Source organism: Aedes albopictus, unplaced genomic scaffold, assembly GCF_035046485.1.
Source record: "Aedes albopictus strain Foshan unplaced genomic scaffold, AalbF5 HiC_scaffold_208, whole genome shotgun sequence".
NCBI classification, from domain to species: Eukaryota; Metazoa; Arthropoda; class Insecta; order Diptera; family Culicidae; genus Aedes; species Aedes albopictus.
In genome coordinates, this window is record NW_026916989.1 from 1 (window position 1) to 26,598 (window position 26,598).

Below are 26,598 nucleotides of genomic sequence, written 5' to 3' on the forward strand. Positions count from 1 at the left end.
GTTTTTTTTTTTTCAAGATAATGCAGAAGCAATTTTGGATTGCTTGTTTGTATCATTTTCTTCAAAGTATTTGATAGGTGGTTTACTTTTGCCATGTTCGGACCAAATTGAAATTGTTTTGCATTTACCCGGTATCAGTAGTTTGCTCACAATCCTCGCAGTGTACAAGTTGATTTCTTTTTATATTGTTGTTGCCTTTACTCAATGATTGTATGCTTTACACGTATGTACAAATATGGCGAGTGTTGTGTTCCAATGTGTGACTGTGTTGTCGGGCTGGACTGTTGGGATTGTTGTCCGGAGATACATCCTCGCCCCAGTCAGCGAATGCTTAATTAGATAACAAAGGTTCGAATAATGATTGGGTGGTCAATTAGTAGGCATATTTGATCTTTGAAAATATTTTGTAATTTGGTTTTATCCAAAGTTGATCACTTTTAGTGAATGGGAATTTAACTAAAAGGTTTGGCGCCTTGTTTTATCGTTTTGGTTTTGAACAACAAATCTTTTGTAGCGGAATCGTTTGGTAATGTTTGGTTCAAATTTCACTCGCTCAAATCCGTTGGATATGAATATTACTCATTGAAAATAAACACGTGAACATTATAGATGGTTGAAGTAAGGTAAACTAAGCCATGGAACGCCATACTGTCGTATTATTGTAATATATCAACAATTGATAAAAGTAATGATGTCCTGCACATAAATGAAACACTTAAACAGATCTTATACCAGCATTTAAAATTAGTAAGGCTTGAGATCATGATTTCAGCTCCCATCATGGAACAGGAGCTGATGTAAAATGTAACATTTCTACTATGTACTACTAACTAGTGTCAGTAGAATTAGATTCTACCTTCTATCTGACATGAGACGAAAAACCGGTTTACAATTGTTGGAAAATGGCTTGAAACCCAACAGGTTCCCAAAACTCAACTACTTCACTGTATTGAGACGAAGCCCACTTATCAAAAGGGTTCAGACCCCTTCTTTGTTACGATAGGGTTATCGACCTTTTGATATGTTGCCTTCGAATAAATTTATCGTAAAGACGACTCTTTGCCGAGATCGCGATTAATATGAACGATTAACGATTGGTTTCTAATGGGTGACTTTCACTAAACGTCTAATGAATTCCATCGCTAGATTTCTCAAATGGAGTGAACTATTTGGCCAATTTTCCTCTAACTACTGCGGGGATGTTCCCCGTTTGCGCTAGAGTTGAAGTTGATGCTTTAACGCAAATTCGGAAGTTTTGTATGAAAGTTCACGTTTCCACTTCCATTAAATTTCATGTATATTTAAAGTAGTTGACTCGACTCTAAGTTCATTTCGATATATACGAATTATTCTAGAAAATTTCTTATTTTATCTTGCTGCTTGGTTTCTCTGTTTTTAATAGTTCGTCGTAGATGGGATTGCTATTTTTTTTGGGAAATACGCTACATTGTCTTTTAGGTACGATTTGATTATTTTGTCTGCTTAAAATCAAAACAAAGATGTTAATGAAAAAAAAATCTCCTTGATCGTCAACGGTTATCATAATCATTACTAACTTGTTGCATATTGGACTACAACTCGTAGCGATAAATCTGCAATGAATGATATATTTGTCTCCCATAAGCTAGCCCTAGGGATAGTCACTTCCAATCGCTTTTGACGTCAGTGCGTCTTCCACCTTAAAAAGGCAAGACGTGCGTGGTTTTCCACGAAGCAATGGTTCAGTCTATCACAGATAGCACAGCAAGGAAGACTCTCTCATAATCGGTTAGGGATGTCATCAACAACTTACAGCTACTACTACTTCTGGACGTAATGTAGCATATTTTAATGTCTGTCTCAGTTGTGTGAGAGCGAAATGGAGAATACTCTGACTCAGCTTGACCTTATTGAAGACCAACTACTCAGTAGTTCGCAGGAGAAGATGGAAATATCATGACCGCCAACAACTATCACCCGGAGGAGCACATGTTTCGACAAAACTACTGGTCAAGAATCACAACCAGGGATGGGAACACTCACTTTCAAAGAGTTACACTCACTTGCTATTTTCTCAGTTCAGAAGCCTGCAATCAAGAAACGATGTATGGACGACTTTTGCATTGTGGTTTTGTCTAAAACTTTGCCGAATAGAGTAGGGGTCGCACACGCATGCCAAAGTCGTGATAAGTTGTAATTTACATTCACCTCGTGGAGAGTTGCATTCGCAGCTCCCTCACGACTTCGGTATGCGTGTGCGACCCCTACTCCATTCGGCAAAGTTTTAGACTAAACCACAATGCAAAAGTCGTCCATACATCATTTCTTGATTGCACGTCTCTGTGCTGAGAAAATAGCAAGTGAGTGTAACTCTTTGCAAGTGAGTGTTCCCATCCTTGATCACAACACTGTCCATCGAGCGATCCCAACTTGCTAAACATGGAAGATAATGAAGGTGATGAAATAAGGATCAACCCCGAGAAGCCCAAGTAAGCAATAAAGGATCCGGAAAAAAATGTGGGTTCTACCAAAGCCAAGGGTTCTCCGAATAAGAAAATTCTCGCTCTCACACGCTCAAAAGAAAGTTTGAACTACTTTTAAGGGATAAGGAAAATACCGGAAAGATGCGTTATTCATAATCCTGAACGCCAAACCCGCTTCCTCTAAGTACTCGAGGAACGACGTTAACAATCAGAATCACGATTCTGGACAACCAAAATAGATCTTATTGGTAACAAATGTAGAAGACCTTCAGAGGACCAAATGTCTTGATGTCCGTAAGCTTCGAGCAAGGTTTTGACGAACTCAAAGCTCAATATCTAGCGCTTCTTAATTATGGCAGCTGAGTACCGCCAGAAGCTTACTGAGCAAATAAGGGAAATCAACGTAAACGATAACATCAACAACATGTGGGAATCAAAGTCAGTTTGATGAAGTTTTTTGGGACATTGACGATCAGTCATAAAAGACAAAAAGATAACGAATACAAACGAACCAAATAGTTTCGGAACTGACCAGCATTGCTGTAAGTGAAATACACACAACCCATGACAAACACAAGGCATAAGAATGAGTAAAAAAAGGCACAACGAAATAGGAAACAATAAAAAAACACAAAACCTTTGTAAGACCAATAGTTTTCATCTGTATTTACGAACATTTCTCTTCGCTTTAACATGTTTTCTTCACATTTCTTTTCATCCATTTAAAATTGTTAAATTAAAAAACAAATAATGTTCCACATTTTCGCTCTTCGCTTTCGCGCTACACACTAGATCCTCTCGGCTATGTACAGGTAGTTCGTTTAAAAAAGGAAGAAAACTATACCAATAATCATAAATATATGGTTGTGTTTTGTTTTTAAAGTAAGAATAATGATAATAGCATTAAAAAAATTAAATAAGTCAACTCTTAAAATAGAGTTATTTGATTTGCTTCACTTCTTGCGTTTCAAAGTTTCTTTATACAAAAAAAAAAAAAGATGTTTTCTCATGTTGAACTATAACTACGCGAAATTCACCTTATAAACTGGCTTCTATACGTTAATATATACGTTAGCAACGGTTTATTTTCTGGCTATTGTGTAAGGATTTGTTTGTGGTTATTATTCTCGCGTGTCCCCACGGGCACGTTAAAATATAGAATTCTTAACTAATTAAAAAATCTTTCCGTAAAACAAACATATCAATTGTAAAGGATTTACTCCCCATTTTCTGCTTGTCCCTAACGTAAGTGCATGTGTGTATATTTGTTTGCGTATTCTCTCTTAAATCGATTATTCACATTGTTTCGCGCTCTCAACGTTCACTGCTAGCTGTAATTGATTCTCACTAAGAATTCTTATTCCACGTTCACTTTCTCGGTTATGATACTAGTTATCCTTATCGCATTACCATCGATGCAACATTTCTTAAGAAACAAAGAAACATACAAATGAATAAGGTAGTTTGCGTGATTTTCAATCCCGCTCCATACGTGAGATGGAATTTTAACGAGATATTACCAAAAAAGAAAATTCTTCTCACAATTTTCTCTCCAAACTATTGTGTTTCTATTGTTTCAGCTTATTCTATTTTGATTATGTACAACAATTGTATTTTTGTTTACTTGTATCCCAAAAAGCGGTATCCATACAAAACTTGTCGTAATTCTTCGTCGTACAAGAATCACTAAGAGTTTCGTACCAAAATCCTGAAGAGATTCTCTCCCTATTCCTATTAAAAAAAAACAGTAATGTTGAGAACTGGCCAAGCTTTCGTTGCGAAAGCTCAGCCGTTCTCCGCTGCTGCCCCCACAAACGACAGGGGCACTAAAATTCCATCCTCACTCAAATTCACGATGAGTCCCGGCATTGCCAAACTCCCAAACAATGGATTGTGCTGAAGGCTGATGATGAGCAGCGGAATAACTGGATGCGGCCACTACCAACTGGTCAGACGGTTGTTGCAACTGCTGACGATAGTACACATGCTGCTGGGGCGGAGCACCAGTAGTCGCACCCTGTTGATAGAGGTCGATACTATTGTTGTTGTTGTTGTTAGTACTGCTGCTGCTGCTGCTGATGCTGCTATTATTATTATAGTACAAATAACGGTAGGAGGACGTCACCGACTCGCCACCGCTAGTAGCAACGGTAGAATTTCCAACATCGTGCCGATGCACCTGATGGCTCTACGTTTCGCGTTCCTTTTTCACCTTCAGCTCTTCGCCCAGGATGGTGGCAATTTCGCCCTGCATGAAGGCCCACGGTATCGTCGAGTTGGCCAGCGGGCACTTCTCGCCACTCGGGCAGTACACCTCGGCGCCAGAGCCCTGCAAAAAGGAGGAGAGAGATGGGGAATGTTAGTACTTAGTAGTAACCCTTTTGGTAGAACATATTCAGCTGTATGGATTTTTTATAAATAATTAGGGCAGTAGATAAAGGTAAAAAAAGGCTTCTTTATGAGAAACTTTGGCACGGTAAAGGCTGGGTATTTAGCGTAATTCGGATCCTATTGAGACCCTTTAGCCTCTGCCCAGCAACTCCCATCACTACCTCCGCGAGGTACCGTCCGGGCTGCGAGCAACCTTAGGGAAAATCGGGTAATCAACCCCGGTGGGAACTTTGGTCGTAGGCTGACATGAAAGGGGGGTTTGCTTCCGCGAACCTGAGCGTCTGTTCTTCAGGAGGAGCGGCTCACAACAACATCTGATCCCCATGTTAAGGACCTCTATATCAACAGCTGTGTAGGCGTGAGTATTCAGCATGACCATGCCAGTTTCAACTCCTGATCAGTCCAGGTTTTTTTTGGGTTGCAAAACGATGAGTCGATAAGTAGAGCGTCCAACATAGCTCCAGGTCCTCACAAGTTTTTACTTCATGCTTCCACGGGTCAAGAGATGATAAAAACCGCCAGCTAAGAGTTTTGTCCTTAGCTGGTAGCGCAGCCTGGACACTGTCGTCCTTCTGACTTCAGCTAGATAGAGGAGGTACGATCCGAGCGTCTGTTCACCAAGGAGGAGGTCTGTTCTGGTATCCAGTGGCTGAGTAAGAAATGTTGCATCACGCCCAGCTAGATCCAAGGTGGTAGCCCCATCAGCGTGGTCGTCCCAATGTTGGTTGGAACGTTAAAAAGAACTGGCACGATGGCCCTCCGGCGAGACAGGAGTGTTGGCATAGGCCCAATAAGCCACCCGTAAAAATCCCCATTGCGAATAACATAGGAGAAAATACGACTCGATACAATCGGCAAAGACCACTCGACAAAAAAAGGCCTATGATTGGAAACTTGGAACATGGAATTGCAAGTCCCTTGGTTTCACAGGATGTGACAGGATAATCTACGACGGTTTACATCCCCGCAGCTTCGATATCGTGGCGTTGCAGGAACTTTGTTGGACTGGACAGAAAGTGTAGAAAAGCGGGCATCGCGTGGCTTGGCTACCTTCTACCGAAGCTGTGGCACCACCAACGAACTGGGAACAGGGTTTATAGTGATCGGGTGGCAGCAGATCAACGCAAAGAATGCACAATGCACAATGAATCAACTGAATAATTGACTGGGAGTGGTCAACATTCTCACTGTGCACGCTTCAGAGGCTCTTTTTAACAGTACAATAACGGCGCCGGCCACGTCCTTGCAGTCAGGTTGGAAGAGTTAATAGCAACCTTTGTTATGTGAAAGTTGGCGTTTACCGCACGTCTCCACCAAAGGCTGCAGGAAGGAGTGATTGTTAGAAGGGCAGGTATCGTTGGGTCAGGATTCACTTTGATAAGTAATATGACCTTTTGAAGTTGCAGTATGCCGTGCAGACTGCAGTGATGTTGTTCGCTTCACGCGGAAAGCAAACAACCAACCACCCTCGTCAGGTGGTTGCTCAATATTTACTACAAATGAAGCAACAAAGTGCTATTGTTCGCATCACGCGGAATGCAAACAATCGACCACCCACGTCAGGTGATCGTTTAATATTTACTATCAACGACGCGACAACATATACCACTGGGTCATTACCAAGATTTGGGAGGAGAAAGTATTACCGGAGGAATGGATGGTAGGTATCGTGTGTCCCATCTACAAAACAAGGACGACAAGATGGATTGCGAGAACTATCGCGTGATCACACTACTGAGCGCTGCCTACAAGATGATCTCCCAAATCTTATGCCGTCGTCTATCACCGATTGCAAGAGAGTTCATGAGGCAGTACCAGACTGGATTCATAGGTGAACGTGCTACAACGGACCAGATGTTCGCCATCCACCAGATGTTGCAGAAATGCCGTGAATACAACGTGCCCACACATCACTTGTTCATCGATTTTAAATCGGCGTATGATAAAATCGATCGAGACCAGCTATGGCAGGTTGTGCACGAAGACGGATTCCCGGATAAACTAATAGATTGATCAAGGCGACGATTGATCGAGTGATGTGCGTAGTTCGTGTATCAGGCACACTCTCGAGTCCCTTCGAATTTCGCAGAGGGTAACGCCAAGGTGATGGTCTTTCGTGCTTGCTGTTTAAGATTGCTTTAGAGGTTGTAATAAAGTGAGCGGAGATAAACAAGATAAACACGAGTGGAACGATTTTTACGAAGTCCGTTCAGCTGCTTGGTTTCGCTGATGATATTGTATAATTTGAGACGATGGCGGAAACGTATGTCCGACTAAAGAATGAAGCCAGGCGAATCGAATTATTCATTAGTGTGTCGAAAACAAAGTACATGATGGCAAAGGGTTCTAGAAGAACAATTACCGCGCCCGCCACCCCGAATTTCTATCGACGGTGATGAAATAGAGGCGGTAGAGTAATTCGTGTACTTAGGCTCACTGGTCAGCACCACCGACAACGACACCCGCAGAAAAAATCAGAATCGCAATGTGGCAGGAAATCGAGTTTACTTCGGACTCCACTGAACTCTACGATTGAACAAGCTTCGCCGTTACACGAAGTGAACTATATACAAAACGCAGTTCAGACCGGTAGTTCTCTATAGGCACGAAATATGAACTCTACGTGCAGAGGATCAACGCGCCCTTGGAGTTTTCGAACGAAAGATGTTAGGTACCATCTACGGCGGAGTGCAGATGGAAGAAGGGACTCTGAGAAGGCGAATGAACCACGAGCTGCATCAGCTGCTGAGAGAGAACTAACCATCGTTCAAACCTCGAAAATCAAGAGGGCGGGTGACGTCATCAGGATGTCGGATAGCAACCCGACTAAAAGGGTTCTCGAGAGTCATCCGACCGGTACAAGAAGACTTGGAGCGCAGGGAGCTAGATGGGTCGATCAAGTGGAGGACGATTAGCGGACCCTTTGTAAAGTGCGGAACTGGAGACACGCAGCCATGGACCGAGTAGAATGGAGACGACTCCAACGTGCAGCAGAGGACGCTCAGGCCTTAGTCTGACCGGTAAGGTAAGTAAGGTCGTATGTATGACAATAATTTTAAATCCTACCTGTCGCTTGATGCTCTCGCGGCTACAGGGGAAGCAGAACTTGTGGTGCCCGACCGAGGGACACTGCACGAAGTGGGTGTCTTCCAACCGTTCCTGGCAGAGGGTACACTTGAGCGTGGGATTCGGTGCGGGAGCAGGGGCAGGTCCACCGGGCGCGCTATTCGGCGTAGGTCCGTTGATTCCTGGCGGCGCTCCGGGTCCGGCTGGTCCTGGTCCAACGGGGCCACCAGGTCCACCGGGACCGGGCGCTCCGGCTGGTCCGGCAACGCCATCTGGTGGCGGTTGCGAACCGGGCTGTGGCTGTTGCTGTTGTGGCTGACCTTGCGCGATGGAAGGCGCTCCGAGGGGACCTAGCGTTACAGGTGGGGTTCCGGCATTTCCGTTGGGACCGCTTCCGTTCGGAGTGGTAGCTCCGCCCGAGTTAGACTGTTGGGCTTCGGTGGATGTGACGGTTGTGCTGGACACGTGCCGCGAACCGGACGACCGTCGACCACTGGACGAACCTGTAACGGAATGGGAGAATATGAGTTGCGGGTTGAACATTTGCGATGGCTTGAAGAAGCAACGTTTAAGCAACAGAATGAGAAACAGAAATCATGCATTATACGAGAAATCATGCAGCAAAAAGTAGGTGTTTGTTTTGATGCGTGATAGCTGTAAACGGTTGAAGGACGTCACAAGTAGTTAACGACAATCTTCGTTGTACACTAATGATATCTGAATGTTGCTACAACGATGATGGGATGATTGGTGATGGACTATTTTCCAGGGAGAAAACCACCTACCGGAACTGTTTGGCGAATGCTGAGAGCCTCGGGAAGCCGTTCGTGGTGGTGGTGGTCCCGGAGGGCTGGGGCCGTTGCGTGGGCTACCAGGCGGTAGGGTCTCGGTGATCGACATTAGATTAGCCATAGGGCTCTGAAGTGGGGCCACCGATGGGGTCGGTGGTGTAGAATCACCCATCGAAACTGGCGGAATCGGTATCACGGTCGGGTACACTGTAATTAGATACGACGACAGAGAAAGAAAGATGATACAAATGTGTCGTTTGTGCTTAGGCCGAGTCAACGACGGGTTAAGCGGTTGTACAAAAATGTGCTTTAATCGAAAGTTTAATCTCGCTCTATTTACAAACAGTGCGATTATATAACGAAAACAGAGTCGTTAAACCGTCAACAGTACGGAACTCTGTGTACGGAGAATTGTTTAGGTACGGGAAAATATGTTTCCTAACATAGACTTTCTGGCATCAGTCTCTCATACAATCAAACTATTTGTCACGGAGGAGCTCGCCGTTATCAGCCAACATGCCTACACCTTTGCCACGCTGATAACTGATAAGCGAACTGCATGCTAGAAAAACAGTTCATGACTACTACACTCCGACTGATAGTAGGAGCCAGCTTTCCTCGCTGCAGGCCGAGCCGGGCTTCGTCGAATGTATTCGTCGTGGGTCGAGATAAGCCCGAAGCATTCCTTTGGCTGTATAGTGTTGATAATAGCCGGAACGTTCCACATGCAGCACCCGCCACCATACAATGAATGCCATTATCGAGGTAGGTAGCGGTTATCAGCGCGAGCGCAGAGAAGAGTATTCATCCTTCAAAACCGCCATTCGGTCAATAGCGCAGAGTGTGAACAGCTGAAGCAAGCGAAAAAATAACAGCGTGGCAAGATCATGCGCCGGAACGTGGCCACCGACCGCCGAGTTGCTTTTTGAGTTTGTTTTGTTTCGCGATAACCATATGTGTACCTACGTTTGGCGAATCGGTCCTGCCTACCCGATCAGAAAGGCATAACAAAAATGTAACAAATTTATATCAGCGGTTGATAGATATATCAACGTTTGTAATATTTAGATATATTTGACAAAAAGGATTTGAAACCCAGATTTAATTATATCAGAACTATAACAAAGTCAGTTATAATACAAATAAATTCATTTTGATCATCTTTATATGAACATTATAACAAACTCAGTTATAATTTTGAATATGCAGTTTATATCAAATGAACATTTTACAAGTGGTGTTTGGTACGCAGTTACGCCGCTGTGTGGTGCTACTGTGCTTGTAAAATACAGAATTTTTGACAAGATTGAATCATGATCCAGACCTTTAAGAAAATTCAGGTTACTCATTAAATTTATTTATTGACATACTTGTAGATTGAGGATTATCCCTTATTGGAAGTTCAAAATCGATTTCTTGATTATCTAGGTTCAAATTCACTAACACAAATTGAAATTCAAACCTTAAATAAACTAATGTAGTATTTTTGACATGTTTGAATCATGATCTAAACCTTTAAGAAAGCCCAGGTAGATATTGCCGCGTTAATCTTGGATTCTCAGCCAGCTGCGTTCGAAACGCGCAGTATTAGATCGCGCTAGACCGCGCACCTATGGTTTGTACACGGTGTGCACCTTGTCTAAAACTGTTTTTGCAGCCGCCGGGTGGGAGCTGTCACGTATAATCAGCCGCCTTGTACAAATCGAACGGGCGCAATGTTTCCGCGATAAACTGCAGCTGGTTAACGTTGAACAATTCGTCATTAAAGTGTAGAATTAGCTTAGTGTTAAAATACACATTAGTAAAAACAAAAAAAAATCGTGATTGAAATCATCGTCATCATCAAATATTTGAAAGCAGTTTTTTCGATCAAAACAAAAGTCTTTGCTATGAAAATATATTCACTGTACTCTATGAAAGTTTTTATTCTGAAATTAGAAGTTTTATTATTGTTATTGAATTAACATGATACAACTGGATCAATTAGTCGTCTGCAAATGAAAATCACCTTAGTTTTTGAAGAATTGATTGATTACAAATTATTTGTGGAGCTTTGAAATTTATTTCTAGTTGAGACACGTTTCATTGCCATGCAACGTCCATATTAATTCAGTAGAAATACAGCTTCCTATGATCTGCAAACATGTGGTGTGGGTATTACATACTTTCAAAGATGAAAGAAGGCTGTTGATAAATAAGGCTAACATCAATGGTCCTGAAACCGTTCCTTGTAGCTCTCCCGATAGAGTACCAATCAGGCTTCAATGATTTCCTTTAACTTCCACAATTTGAAAGCGGTTATTCAAATAGGATTTACTCAATAAAACAGAATCTCAACTGAAATCAAATAGATGTGATAACCTGTGCAGTAGTTCAAAATAAGAAACTCTATTAAAAGCTTTTGGAAAACCAACCAATAGCAGAAGGTTATTTCTTTTTTACCGATATGGACATCGTCATGCATCTTGAGCAAATGCTGAACAGGTGTTTTCAACTAGTGGAAAAATTTCTTGTTTAAACTCTTTTTTGTTGAAAATGAAAACATTATATGAGGTCACGAGGCAAAGCAAACGCCACAGAATTGCTTCAGTATGTCAATTCTTGTACCATGTAATGTTAAAATTGTGCATTAAATACTTTATTTTTTAATTCACAAGCCATCTAAATCTGACAATCTCACAGAAATGCACACTAACGCCACAAAGCAGTGAAATTTCTAACCACCAGACTACTGCATAACTTTGCCATAGGCAAGAAGTTCCTTGATGGTGAGGAACATTAGATAATTATTTAATAACATATGTCAAAATGTTCTAATTTATTTGCTCGCAAGCACCAAGAGAAGGTGAAATTGTATGCCACTCTTTCCACTGTTTAAGAGCCATTAACTATCTCTACAACTTTGATGAAGATACGACATTTATTTCTGGTCTGAATCATGAGGTAAAGCATGCCAAAATGCAGAGCAAATTCTTGAGTTACAATTATAACTAAATTATATCCACTTTTGTTATTATATCCTAAGATGACGTAATTGCGATAAAATGTATCAAGAACACTTTTATGTGACGTCATATTTTCTCTCCCCTGTACGTTGGACAAATAAGTCTATTTATAGACCAGCCGCCAAAACGAAGAACCACTTGATCATATAGCGCCCTTCACTTCAAGTGCTGCAATGGCCTCATTGATAAAGGCGCCGGATTGCAGGTGAAGGTTGGCGTTCTTGGTTCGATTCCCGTCTGGGTGTGGGTTTTTTATATACTACGTGGGGCAAGTTTTTTTATACAAAAAACTTTGCGCTTAAAATAAATAACACTCTTAATAAAAATTACCCAAAAAATGAGTTAAATTTTACGCAACTTAATTTTCACCCAATATATTTATATCTAATTTATAACAAAATGTGTTATAATTTATTGATCAGTCCAATATTTTTTATATCTCACTTTGTTATAAATTTGTTAAAATTGTATCAACACCTGTTATAATTATGTTATGGCTAGAGCAATTTCAGTTATAATTTTTGTTATTTTAACACCTAACCGGCGATTTTTATAACTCATTCTGTTATGAAAAATCTTTGAAATAAATAACTCAATCGGTTATAATTTTGTTATGCCTTTCTGATCGGGTAGGGGGTATATCTCGGTATTGCGTCATTTGTAGGTGATGTGCATCCGAAACCAACGAGCGATGTAAGCTCAATTTGCTTTATATGTTTGCAGACTTGTTTGCACGTGATAACTATCATTGGAGGGCAGACCATCTGTTATAGATTGGATTTGGCCACGTGACTGAAGCCAGCATTGATTTTTGCGTCATTCAAATGAAAATTGGTGTGATGCTTGTGCCTTTTAAAATGTTCAATTATACTATCTACAGCATACAACCGTGAAACGATTATGAGTTTTCACTCGATTTAAATACATAATTGTCTAGCACTTGAATTCAAAATACATATGCATAAAGGTTGAAATGCTTTATTAATTCGCAAACGTCAATTTTAGATAAGTTGGGCTGTAAAATGGTGTTTCGACAATCTGTAAGGAGCATCCAACAAAGATCCGTTCTTCACAAGTTGCTACCTCATGCTTCCACGGGCCAGTCGATGACAAAGACCGTCAGCTAAGAGTTGACAGTGGTGTCTAGGCATTGTTGTGCATTTGACTTCAGCTAGATTGAGGGGCCTGTTCACCAAGAAGGTGTGGCTCAAACAGCGCTTGTTCTGGCATCCCGGAAGCTATACCTAAGGTGGCAGCTCTACAATGATGGATAGGGGGTGTTAGGCCAAAAACCTACCGTTCCCGATACCCGAACCTAAACCGAAAGTGAAAAAATATATACGAACTGATTGACCCCCAACGACTTTTAGTGTGAAACAACAGTCAAGAATTGAAACTTGGAATGTACTAACTCTAGCCCAGCAGGGTATTTTTTTTTTTTTTTTTCCAAATCATTTATTTAAGGCTCATATGTTTAACAAAAAACTTTACGGAGCCGATATTCTTTTAAATTAATTTCTTATTCTAAAATCAATTAAAAAATCAATAAAGAGCTCTGCGCGCACATTTCTTCTTCACGCGAGGGCCGGAACTTGAGCTGGAACCGGATGCTGCAAATTGCGCCCTGCGTTGATCGGCTGTCGGGTTCCCCATCACTCCTTTTATCGCTTTTGCCACTTCTTCAAGTTTTTCCATCTGGGTCATCGGACGCCATTCGTCTTCAGAACCAGCTCCAGATTCACAAACGACAGATTCTTCCTCAACTACCTCTTCGAACGGCTGGTCCGTGTCTTCCAGCACTTCGATTATTTCAACCTCCGATGATTTACGATTCGATGAAATCGCACCTTCCTCTGAAACAACAGCAGCATACGAACGAGGTTCCTGGCCCTTCTGCTGTTGTTTCCCCGGCTGCTTGCGTTGAGGGCAGGAATCTTTGCGGTGACCTACCGCTCGACACAGAAAGCAGACATCCTTTAGTCCGTCGTAAAATACTCGCCCTTTCCAGTTTCCGACATCTATCGCTGGTGGTATATCGCTCTCCACATCAATGTACACGCCACGCACGCCATTGAAAATATGTCCAAGTCCAGAGTCCGGGGGGAATTTTTCGTGGACTATTTGTTCAATTTTTCCGTACTTCCCGAGTTCCGACGACAAACAGTCATCGCTCAGCTCCGGAGGTAAGTCGAAAATTCGTACGTACTTTATATTGCTTCCAGCGATACACATACGCACTTCCACCGTCAAACCGTGAGTATATGCGAACTTCCTTGGGGCCGAGTTAGTGTTCAAGCATTCCTTCATCGCTTCCATAGATGCGAACTTTATAAACAGCGATCGGTCCTTGGCTGTTTTATAAACTGATTCAATCAGTAATAAGTCCGCATTCAACGATTTTATGAAAATCGCTATCTCCGCCCATGACGGTCGAGGGCTACCCGGAGGGAAACGAAACTGTGCGGTATTAATTATCTCGCACATTTCGATTGCACCGAAGAGGAGCAGACGGACGACGCAACGGTGAACGACCGGGAGACAAAGCACGATACCGTTTGCACAATCGAATGACCCCCAGCAGGGTAAACTGGCACAACTACTTAATCAACGAGGCATGCCGTATGAAACGTGCAATCCTAGAACTAAGCGAACGTTGACCGAACTTATATTGGCACGCTCCACATCACCGCGGAGTTGCTCAGCACCCGCTGCGCTCATGAAGTGGGAGTCTATTATTGAGAGGATAATAAATTGTGACCAGATTCAGAACACGGGCTCGAAACCTCACCATGATCCAATGTTACGCGTCAACCAATGCCGCCGAAATGCAAGACATAGAGAACTTTACATCTAACTGAATGCTGTCGTGGATAAGATCTCAAAAGGTGACATCGAGATCTTCATGGGTGACTTCAACGCGAAGGTGGGTTCCAACAACTCGGACTTGTGCTCAAAATGGGGAGATGCCATGGTCTCAGAAAAAAGAACAGAAGAACATAGAGCTGCTTGCAAAGTTATCCACCATTTCTGTATAAGTTGCAAATAGAGACGGAGCCTTCTTGATATGCGGAACAAACGTAACTCCAACATGGCTTCTGACCAGATACATACATATATATCCTAATCGGCAAGATCCGGCTGCGTATTGCTAGGATCCATCGACAGAAGGAACGACTAGAAGACGCCGCAGTGAAAAGGTCCTTCGTCGAGGAGCTGTGGAACGGGTATTTCGGAAGATGGCAGCGTAGATCGAAGAAGCGTACCACCAGTTGGGTTCAGGACTGAAATCATTGCTCCGGATTGAATCTAAAATTTAAAAGACAAACCTTGTGTTATAGAAAATAGGCGCGAAAATCTAATCGATTTTCAACGAAGCTTCAATTCGGCGGGAAATTACTGAAAGTACTGACTTTATTTTTCGTTTTAACGTTGCTCTTCAAGATTACGCGCTGTCTAACATTTCGCATAAATAGGAAACATCACAGAAAATTCCTTTGTTTAATCTCAGCCGTCAGAGCGTGCCATTTATTTTCCAACAACTACTGACGTCATTCGTCTGCGAACTTGAGTGACATTTTCAACTTGACATGGTTTCCCATTTCGTGACACAAAATACGACAGCAGAGCGCTCCGAGTGCTCCCCCTCTTATCTCCTTTTTACTTATGCCTGTTGTTGTACGACAATTGTACACATTTCCTATGGCCGTGATATTCCGAATGAAAGATAGAAATCATGCGCCCGGCGGTGACACGCTGCCTCAGTGACTGACTGATCAACAACGTCGGGAGAGTTGTATGCTGTGCTCATACTGCTACTGACGTAATTCATCCAATTGCTCAACCGAGTCAAAACGTGTCGTGTCGGTCGCTGTAGTGCTTTATACCCTCAACTTCCACAACGACCACAATTTTATACATTCATCATCAAAGTGCAGACGAACACGAATGAGGGTTTTCGTTCGTCAACCTGCCCATAGAATCGTATAGACCAGTCACCCGGTAGGTATACACTATAAAGCTGTTTGGTATTATTCATTTTCCATTTCAATATTGAAGAATCGCGTGTAATGAAACATCGACCCAATGATGACGGACGAGGGGCCAGCAACCGAATCGACGGCAACGACACACGGAGGTGTCGGTTGACGGGCTGCTGCTGACTGCTGAGTAAGCTTGGCGCGAGTGGCCGGCCCAGGAAGCCATATGGAAATAGCTATCGCAGCGCAATAATGGCACGTTCAAAGAGGAAATGACCAAATGGCGTAATTTTTTGACCGAATTTGTACGCAGCGATTGAAGGGACGGACACACGTGGTTGGTGCGCAGGGTAGGAGGGGTTCCTCTACTCTACGCTGAATTAACCATAACAATCCAAAAATGGGGAAGACAGATAAATGCGCGCGGACCGCGTGCAGAAGAGAAGTGGTTGGTCAAAAATGCGAGAAACGAAGGGTGAACGTAATAGACGAAAGCCGTAGAAAAATGAACGTGTGGTCTAAAAATAGTCGTATACATTACGGACAATGCGCGAGCGGACCTTCGCTGTATCGGTGCCGCTAAAAACGTGACAACAATCGCGAGACACTATAAAGGAAAAAAAAACAAGTTCGTCACGGAAGCCACTCAAAAAAATACGGTAGATGGTGAATAAAATGTTGTACAATGGTGGTGTAAATAAGGAATTTGGATAAATAGGTGTGACGTGAGCATTAGACGAAGTGGTTACCAACTCAAGAATTGCGAATGACTCTAAATTTGTTTGAAATAATCTTGCGCACCGCATCGGACACGCGTTTTGAAGTTCTACTACACTTTTCGCTTGATAGTTTAATAAGTTTCAATAAGAATTTCTTCTTGTGGCCACACAATCTTCCAAGAATTACTGCAGTCCAGTCAAGAGGGATTCTATTAAATTCCATCGCCAGAAGCCTTTCACAAGATCACTATAGGTCATAGGAACTGCTTCTGTATTTCAGCAGTTGAGAAATGCTATCAAAGATCCGTTCGGTAATTGGCAGTATTTTTCAGAGATTCAACCCAGAAGTTTTCCAAGGATTGTATCTTAAATACATCTAAGAATTACTGCAGAAACTTATTTGTTGAAACTTGCTGCAATTTCACGTAAAACTACCAACACCCGTTTCAAGAATTTCATTTTTCATTGGATATTCTCTCAGGAATTTCCTATTATATGGTAAGGCATCAGGTCAGTGAAGAGAATTGTCAGACAAAAGAGGCACAAAACAAGCAACAAAGAAGGTGCGACGATTAGTCTTAATCCCTACTGGTAACAGATAATGACATGATCTCGAAATTTTTTGTTGCAGACAAAACGGAAGCTGAATTTGTTGCGTACTTTTCAACTCGTGAATAATCAATTATTACTAACCCAAAGTCGAAACTGTTTGATGATAGAGCTTCACCAGAGTTGCAGTGTTTACCGACTCGAAGTTACCGTTTGAAAATCGCAATGCAAGGCTTAAAAATCTCTAAACTCGTGGTGTACGATGTTAATCCCATTATTTTCAAGTTGGGACAAACTTATGTCGCATGGGTTGTTTTGTCGCAACAAATACAGGTTGCGACATTGTCATTATTGTTGCGCAATGGTTGAATTTTGATTCACTGCATCAGGTATTAGTAGGTCGGCTCTTGAGACACGTTCTTCTTCATTTGGGAAATGTATACCATAAATAGGGTAATGCATGATACACAAATCAAGTAACAATATAAACGGCTATTTCAGAACCCTCCCTCCAAACTGTTTTTACAACTTCTTACCCATTTATTATTCGTCCCTTCCAAACATAATTCCTATTTTTAACATATTTGACGAGCTTTTAATGATACTTTCAAGGGGCTAGTACACAGGGTCAAATTTTTGACCAAAAACAAACTAATCTGGTTTGACTTGATCGAATTTTCTTTAGTGTCAAGCAGATATTTATTATTTACTCCTGGAACAATCTAGGAATAAATTCCTGGGACAACCTTGACAGAATTTCCCGCAGGAATGCTAAGAGGAATTTCAGGAAGAATTCCCAGAGCAATTCCTAATGGGATCTCTAAATAAAAACTCCGGAGGACTTTCTGGAGAATCCCTAGAAATAAATCATCCTCCGCCTCCTAAGGACTGTTCATTAAAGACAGTGGACATCTGTTTACCAATAGTTTAGAGTTAAAACTAAACAAAAAATTTTGAATTTTTGCTCAGTGTGTAAAAACATTGTTCACTTCGGCAACACATTCAAAGAAAACGGAAAAAGTAAGAAATTTCGAGCGATAGGTCGTATTAGCTTTGCGACTAGCAGATTAATTCTGCACAAATGGTGTTCCAAAAAGTTGTCGTTTCGAGAATTTGCTTACTAATACACTTCCGGGACCGCAATTTTTTAACGCTAAGCAGGGGACAGATGTGTCGAATAATGTAGGGTACATCAGAACTGAAAAATTTGGGAAAAAGTTTTTAGTGTGGCAAGCCAATTGTTCATGTGACTTGAAGAGTTCTTCGTATTTCACAACGAGAACAATCAACGGTGGAAATAACAGAAAGGAATGCATCAAAAATCGACTTCTACTTATCTACCGAAAACATACGGATCCTCTTTTGTTTTGGGCGGATCTGGCATCCGCTTATTACGCTTCTTCTACACTAGAGATGCTCAAGACGGAAAAAGTCGATTTTGTCGAAAAATGGCAAAATCCACAAAACTTCTCTGAACAGCGTCCTGTGAAAAGATACTGGACAATAATTAAGCGGCATCTTAAGAAAGATGAAAGAGAAGCAAGCTCTGTTGATTGATTCAAAAAAATTTGGCCTGCGGCACACCGAAAAGCTACGGAGAAAGTTGTGCAAAATCTAATGAGAGGTATCAAGAGGAAAGTCCGAGTGTTCTTCCGAAAAGCGAAGTAAATGTTCAAACTCACGTGAATTTGGCCACATGTATGTTGATTGTCACTAATAAAAAATAAACTTATGGATTTGTTCGAAAATACACATTTTCTATAGAAAAACAGGTGTCCACTTTCTTTAATGAACAGTCCTTAATAGCTGTGGCAAATCTCGGCCAGTGAAAATATCATCCTCAACAGACCTAAGGACATCACCGAGCTCACTCTGGGCTGGTATCATCGGTTGCATTCTAGAGGAAGGCCACTTCAACGTCCTCAGCCCGAATGCTCTCACCTGGCTAAGCCGATCCGGAGCTCATGCGAGCGATTATCACCATCGCGGCCAGCATCACCCAGCCGGTGACACGCCAAAACGGCTCGGGAGCACCACGTCCCCAAAACCCGTCAGGTTACCAATACTGTTACCCAGTGAAGAGAATTGTCAGACAAAAGAGGCACAAAACAAGCAACAAAGAAGGTGCGACGATTAGTCTTAATCCCTACTGGTAACAGATAATGACATGATCTCGAAATTTTTTGTTGCAGACAAAACGGAAGCTGAATTTGTTGCGTACTTTTCAACTCGTGAATAATCAATTATTACTAACCCAAAGTCGAAACTGTTTGATGATAGAGCTTCACCAGAGTTGCAGTGTTTACCGACTCGAAGTTACCGTTTGAAAATCGCAATGCAAGGCTTAAAAATCTCTAAACTCGTGGTGTACGATGTTAATCCCATTATTTTCAAGTTGGGACAAACTTATGTCGCATGGGTTGTTTTGTCGCAACAAATACAGGTTGCGACATTGTCATTATTGTTGCGCAATGGTTGAATTTTGATTCACTGCTGTTACCATAGATAGACTAATCAAAGACTTGCGTAACACCACTCGTGGTCAGTATCAACGCTCTGGTCGGCCTGCATTGAAGAGTTATGTAAATCGCGTAAAATGATTGAGGTCCGAATGCATGCTGCAGCCTACATCGATCCAACGATTTTTCGGGAGAGTTTGAGATTACAGCTGATGAACTGTCGGCCTATGTCAAAGTCAAAACATCTAAGAACATGAAGGCCCCAGTTTTCGATAACAACTTTAACTTAGACCGCAAACATTTGAGTCTCCAGTTCTGCATTCATCTCCCACTGATTTTGAATCAGTGCCTCCGACTGAAAGTTAGCTAAAATCATCGCCCTTCGGATCCTTCGTCACGTAACAGCTACAGACCCTTCAGTCTTCTCTCAGCGTTGCCAAAACTCTTTGAAAAATCGATCTACCGTCGGTTGCTGCCTCAACCGAACAAAACAACATTTAATTCGAGGAACAGTTTGGTTTTCGACACCGTCGATCCACCGGGTATCAACTGTTCCGAGTAAACAATATCATCAGGCGGAGCAAGCTCCTCTCCAAATCCTCTGCCACGACGTTGCTCGATGTCGAAAAAGCATTTGACAATGTCTCTCGTGATGGCCTGGTCTATAAACTCCGCCAATACAACCTTCCCACCTATCTTGCAACCACTATCGGCCGTCGGGACATTCAGTGATTCAATCAATGGAACAAACTCTGCTTTTCCTGCAGATTCCCGCAGGTGCTCCACAAGGCAGTGCTCACCACAGACATCCTTCCACTTCCGGAAGGCGGCTTCCTATCGATGATGTTAGCTGATGAAACCTCAGTGGTAATAGCAGTAGGTTCATCATAGCGCTAACATTTCGTCTCCAACGAAGCCTGAAAGACCTGTTAGACTATCCGATGAGCTGGAAGATCTGTTTTACGCTGCGAAGACTCAGATCATCCTCTGATTTTATTCCCAAACCCCCAGACTTGTTCCGCCTTGACTCTGAACAGTCCACTTTAGGAAGCAGGTCGACAAAACGCTCACCAAATACAACATCTTACAAAATCTACTCAATGGATAATGATCTACCGTATGTCGACTTTGTCTCTGAGGGACAAGCTTGCTATTTATAAGCGAATGATCCTTTCTTCTCTGCTGGGTATTATCGTCACTGCGACCATTGCATTGCTTTGATCTATTTTACATATTTCTTATTTTCGTTTAAACTTTTTGTCTGGATAACGTACCATTATTGGGAGCGGTCGTCATCAATTGACATAGATCCGGGACGAAGATTCGGACCACCCGATCCCCATAGTTCACGTTTAATATTAATTACTTGATATGCACGTTGAAAGTTGTATTTTTTCGCCATCCCATCTTCATTATTCAAAATCATGGAATTAACATAAAAAGTTCTTGGAATGCTGAGATGAACTACACGCGATTACACAAATTGATGTAATGGAAACAAGTAAAGCACAGCATCCAGTGCTTTCGACGGCGTACCCTTCATTGCACCAGTAGGGTAACTTGGGGTAATACGCATCCCCGGGCCAAAACGCCCTCACGCTATTTCATCATATAAATGAAGTTCCGTCTGATGCAAGCAAACTAGACGTAAAATTGAGCCGCACAAGCCCAATAATAACAAGAATATTCGAATGAAAAGTGTGGAAAACGATGATTTTCCACTTTTGGATTATATGGAATCAACCTATTAACTACCATCCGCCTCCTACACCTTCAATTTGCTGCCGTAAATAGTTAGATGGAATCATGAAATCTTCTTAGTTATTGGGCCACGATTGCTTAGGGAGTGCATATTACACCACCTTCCTCTAATTGAAAATTTGCTAATCTCTGAAGCTTTTCTAGCTTCTTTTGTGCATATTTTTCCTTAGTTTTAGGCCACCATACCAATGAAGCGTATTCAGGTAATCCTGGGTATAACAATTGCCAAATAAATCTATTAATCGAATTAGTTTTGGCTTTAGTCCCCATTGCCTACCAGAAGATCTTTTATTTAGCCATAGAGCATTAATTGCTTTTATAATTGCATGCTCCAAATAATTATTTCCCTTGAGTTTGCTGTCAAGTAATACGCTTAGGTATTTCACTGTTTCTGAATGGTCCAATATTGTTCCATTTCAACTTTGAAGTTCCAATCGAGCAGTTTCTCTTTTATCCTTACAGTTTTTGACTATGCCATGCCGATGTGAGAGTTTCATTTCTCCGAGAATGAGAACACCAACAAAACTTAGTAAAAGAATTCCAACGGAACTTTCTGTAGAAATATTTGTAAGAATCTCCCAGAGAAATTCCTAGAAAAATTCCCAGAAAATCTTGACAGAATCCTTTAAAAATAGACTGGGGAGACTTGATCCCTTTTTCTTAATTTACCCGAAACTTTAAGAAAAACACAAAACTAGATCCGATTTCCGTACAAAATGGCAGGAAAACATCTATTGCAAGTTAATACATAACAGAAGGCCTTTATATTATTGTTAAAGTTTTCAAAACTGTGTTTTTATGAAGGCATGTCTTATGATGCATTTTTCAAAAATGGGTGACACTTGATCCCCCTTTGGGCACATGGTTTATTTAAAGGGAAAATAATCCCAGAGTCTTCCTATTCATTTTCCTTTTGAGTTTTCTTGTATTTTCGATTAATATGGAGTGTTTGAAATTGTAAGATTTCCTTAAATTTTTAAGGATATGCTGTTTTTTTCAAATTGGTGAGACTTGATCCCCCTTTTCTTGGTTTGTACTAAAGTTATAATTATCTGACACATTTTATCGTTGAATAGACTAGAATTCCAAGTAAATAGAGGCTTCCGAATAGAGTTTTATTTTTCACATGTATAATGTGTGTGTAATCCTCGAGGGATCAAGTCTCCCCATGTCACTGTTGTGTATACTAAGCTAAATTAATTAAAATGTGTAAACAACAGCCTTATTTGGATAAATAAGTTTGAAAGTATTTTATTCGAACTATGTACTGTGAAATTTTGACATGATTTGGTTCAATTTTCACAAAGTTATTGAGATTTTTCGAAATCGCCTAAAAAATTTCTAAAGGACTGAAAACAAACCATCAGTCGTTAAAAAATAATGAAATGTACAATCGAAATCACTTAGAGACAAGACATAGTCGTTTGTCCAGGAGTAGTTTTGGAAAAATTACGCTAGAAGAAAAATGTTTTTGATTCCGAGCAAATATGGGGGGAACAAGTCTCCCCAGGGATCAAGTCTCCTCAGTCTCCCCTATATCTAGACGAATTTCTGGAAAATTCCCCACAGCAGGTATTTCTTGGAGAATCTAATAAAAACCCCTTTAGAAATCCTAATAGAAATTCCTGAAGAACTGGAAGAGTTCCTTGAAATTCTGAAGGAATCCCTTGAGGAATTTTTGGAGGAGTTATTGGAAAAGTCTCGGGATGAATTCCAAGAGTATCTCCTAGAGGACAGCTTGGAAAAAATCCCTGAAACACTGACAGCAGGAGTATATGAAAAAATCCGAACAGGCATGCGTCCTTTGGAGGTATTCCGATAGACATTCCTGGAGAAACTCTTGGAGAGAGAATTTTGTGGAGGAATGTTAAGAGAATGGAGAATTCTAGGAGGAATCCATGAGGAAATCCCTGTAAGAGGCACAAGAAGACTTTCTGGAAGAATCTCAGCAAGCATTCCAGGAGAAATTCCTAGTACAATTTCACAGGGACCACAGTAAGAATTTCGGAGAGAATTAGGATGCATTACCGGGAGAATCCCATGCGGAATGTTTGGAAGAATATTTCGATATATCCCATGCTGACTCCCAGCAGTAATTTCTGAAGGAATTCCTAGAGATACGCTTGAAAACATCACTGAAGGTATCGCAAGATTTTTTTTTTTGGAATGAATCCCTGCCTTTAGTGGAGACATCCTGGAGAAGCAAGAAACTTTGAAGCAATCTCTCAAGATCCACATCAGGAATTTATGGAGAAATCTCAGCAGCTGTAATTACTTCATGTATCCTAGAAACAATTCTTGGAGTAATCCTAGGATACCGCCAAGAAATACAGGTCGGACTCGATTATCCGGAGTCAGGTTCTGAGGCTTCCCATACATATATCTGGCAAACGAAAAGATGTATAAAGTTGAAATTTTCACTGATTACTAATCCAAGTTATCATTACAAAATTTCAGCTTCATACAACATTCCGTTACCGAGATATATACTTGCGAAGTTTCAGAACCCGACCCCGGAATCGAGTCCGACCTGTATGTATTCCAGAAAGGCCTCCTGTTATTTCTCAAAACATTTTTTTTTCTAGCTGTATTAACGAGATTTTTAGCCTTAGGCTGGTTCGTTTCGGGACCCACGTGTTACTTCCCTTCCGAAGGAAGAACTCACATTTTGCGAGTCTGTCGGGGATTCGATTCCAGGTCCTCGGCGTGATACTCAAGTGTACTAACCATACATACCAGGTCCGCTCCTTCTCAAAACATTTCTCCAAAGATTTCTCCATGAAATCCCTTTGAGTTTCTTCAAGTAGGTTCTTTTCCAGCAGGAGTGTTATACCAAGAAGATAAAAAAGCTAAAAAAAGTATTTTAAACAACTTTGTAGAACACACAAAAATTCCCAAAAACAGTAGAAAAAAAAAATAATAAAAAAAATGTCCACAAAAATTTATTCATAACTTTTGAAACTAGGCTCTAAAAAGGATTACGGGTTTCAACCCCAATACGATATGTAGCAGATTCTTCCGAAGATTATGTCCGGTGACAACATCCGGTACTTCCAAAACGGTACAAGTTTAAAAGGAAATAGAGATTCGAAAGGACAGAACAGTACTATTCATAAGAATCTGACTCAGTGACCCAACGGAATAACTCCGGTCACATTCCGAAGTTCTCAGTCCACTTTTGCAAACTAGTAATGTGTGCGAGCATACCGTAAGAAAATCAAACCCGTTGAATAATCGCTGAATAGTGAACTAAAAACCGTTTGCGCTAAAACAGGCTTACACGGGTTAATCTTACTCTTCCAAATGTGTAATGTTAAGATAGTTAAGAACCCCTGCCCTATCCTCCCCATGAAGTACAAACCGTTACGTGGAATGTTCACACCAACTTTCGCGCAAAAGGCTAATTGAAATGGAACAGAAGAAAAAAATAACAAAACATTACGTGCCGTTGCCAGTAATAATGAGCCTTCCTCACAAAGTCATGCAGTGAAATACAAAACAAAAAAGCACGTGTCATTTCTCCTCTATAATATCTAACTGCAAAAGCTTGAATGACTCACAGTAGGTAGGTAAGTCATGCAAGCACGTTCCGAGACGGAGACCAAAGACAATGACGCTGACGACCGACAACGTCTATTCAGGCCAAACGTAATACGGTGGAAAGGGGCAAATGGTGCACCCAGCTGCTCCAACTACAGCAAACCTCTGCCCGGCGTTTGGTTCTCCGACTCCGACGACGACAACGACCAAGTGCAAGCACAGTGGGTCAATCTTCAGATAGGATATCACCGTAAAACATACATCTTAAAAGCAATCGAATCTGATAAGGAACTTGATCACATAATAGTTACTACCCAAATCCAAATCAGGTTCAATTATCCTTAAGTTTCTTAGGATTATGATACTGTTTTACTTTATTTTCGATACTAGTCGGAGCTTACTACCGTGAAACGTTTGTTCGTTCACCAAAGTTGTTTGGCTTGAGATATTTTTACGGACAGATTAACGGACATGATCCTTCGAAACGCTGAATGAGATCCTGAGTAGATTCATAGTAGAGCTAACGTCAAATTCTTGGCGAACTCCAAACGAAAACTTTGAGTCCTGCGTTGACCCCTCCTGAGACCCTGAGTATTTGCAGTGTAATTTTTGGTAGATGTGTTTCTAAGACTATCTGGATAGATCTATGGTTAATTTCATGCAAGCTCTTTGGAGCATTCATTTTGAAAACTTTAACCCATCACTGACAAGTTTTTTGGCACATGGTAAATTTAAGTTACCTGGGCAATTCTTTAGATCTGAAGAAGATTCTTTTGAAAACATCATAGGTAAATTATCAATAACATTGTTCGTCAACTGGTTGCAATTAATGATATTGGTAGAAACCTTCTGAGGTTTCACACGAAACCACAGAAGCACTACACAGTGAGATTGCTTCTGAGACTTTCAGCGAACTTTTTAAAGATACATCGCAGATTCCTTGTAGGATATTTGAGGTGTTGGAGATAAAAACTGTCCAGCAACTATTCCACCGTGCAGCGGCGGCATATTGCTATGATTGTTTATGAATTCCATCACGCTTGTACGCCGCTTCCACATCGCGGGTTCCGGTCGTCTGCAATCATCATCATTCAGTTTGCGCGCTTTTGAAACCCTGTCCGGATCGACTGGCAACCCGCGGCCGGGGTCCGGCGGAGTCGCGGCGGGGTTGTGGGCGTACACAGTCACGCGGTTCAAAAACATCCGCTTCGAATCATGCACCGTATTTTCATCTGCTGCTGCATTAGCAGAGCAGCTACTACGTCAGTCAGTCAGTCAGTCAGTCGCTGCGCTTTGCTGTGCCATTTATTGTTACAATAGTTGATACATAAATACACGGTCATGTACAGACTACGGCTGCTGCTGCTGCTGGCTGCGCTATTCTCCGGTTACCGTTATTATGACGGTACGGCTCGGCACTCGACACTCACGATTGAAGTTCAAGATTGCACATTACGCAATCGGATGAATTCGGGAAATATAGACGAGAAGCGAAGGATTGGATTGATTGCGGCGAGTCAGGAGTGTGTCTGCGCTGACCGTGTTCGTGTTGCTGCAGCTCCGGCGGAAACCGCAACGAAAGTGAATAAACTTTCGATTATCTAATGTGGGTTAGTTGTTTACATTTGGCTGTTTGAATTCCGATAAGCGGAATGTTAACATAAACATTTAAAGAGGGGGTTTGGAATATTGTATGTACATAGAGCAGAGAGATAGAAATGATGGATTTAACTTACATTTGTAACGTTGGACAACAGGGGCGTTCACGTAAATCCCCATGTTTTGTTGTTTTTGGTCTGGAAGAATAAGAATAATGTAAATTTGCATCAGAACCGAGATCGGACGTCATGTTTTTGTTCATTGAATTGAGAATAATCA

General features: G+C 41.5%; 1 protein-coding gene across 1 annotated transcript; it reads right to left on the reverse strand.

Moving 5' to 3' along the window:
* Window positions 1–3,100: 3,100 nt before the first annotated feature.
* Window positions 3,101–26,598, reverse strand: LOC109622353 (probable E3 ubiquitin-protein ligase IRF2BPL). Its single transcript, XM_062843434.1, has 4 exons — window positions 26,457–26,598; window positions 8,705–8,917; window positions 7,920–8,422; window positions 3,101–4,791 (listed from the first exon to the last, which is right to left on the reverse strand). Exons 1-4 carry the CDS (start codon window positions 26,545–26,547, stop codon window positions 4,651–4,653), a joined length of 948 nt encoding a protein of 315 aa, XP_062699418.1. The 5' UTR covers window positions 26,548–26,598; the 3' UTR covers window positions 3,101–4,650.

What these genes read in the sequence shown, in the direction of transcription:
- LOC109622353 (XM_062843434.1), bottom strand. Translation starts at nt 26,547, where the DNA reads ATGCAAATTTACATTATTCTTATTCTTCCAGACCAAAAACAACAAAAC. An exon ending in GCATTCGCCAAACAGTTCCG is followed by an intron (nt 8,423 to 8,704) that starts GTAGGTGGTTTT and finishes ATTCCGTTACAG; the next exon opens with GTTCGTCCAGTGGTCGACGG. An exon ending in GCGAGAGCATCAAGCGACAG is followed by an intron (nt 4,792 to 7,919) that starts GTAGGATTTAAA and finishes TCCTTTTTGCAG; the next exon opens with GGCTCTGGCGCCGAGGTGTA.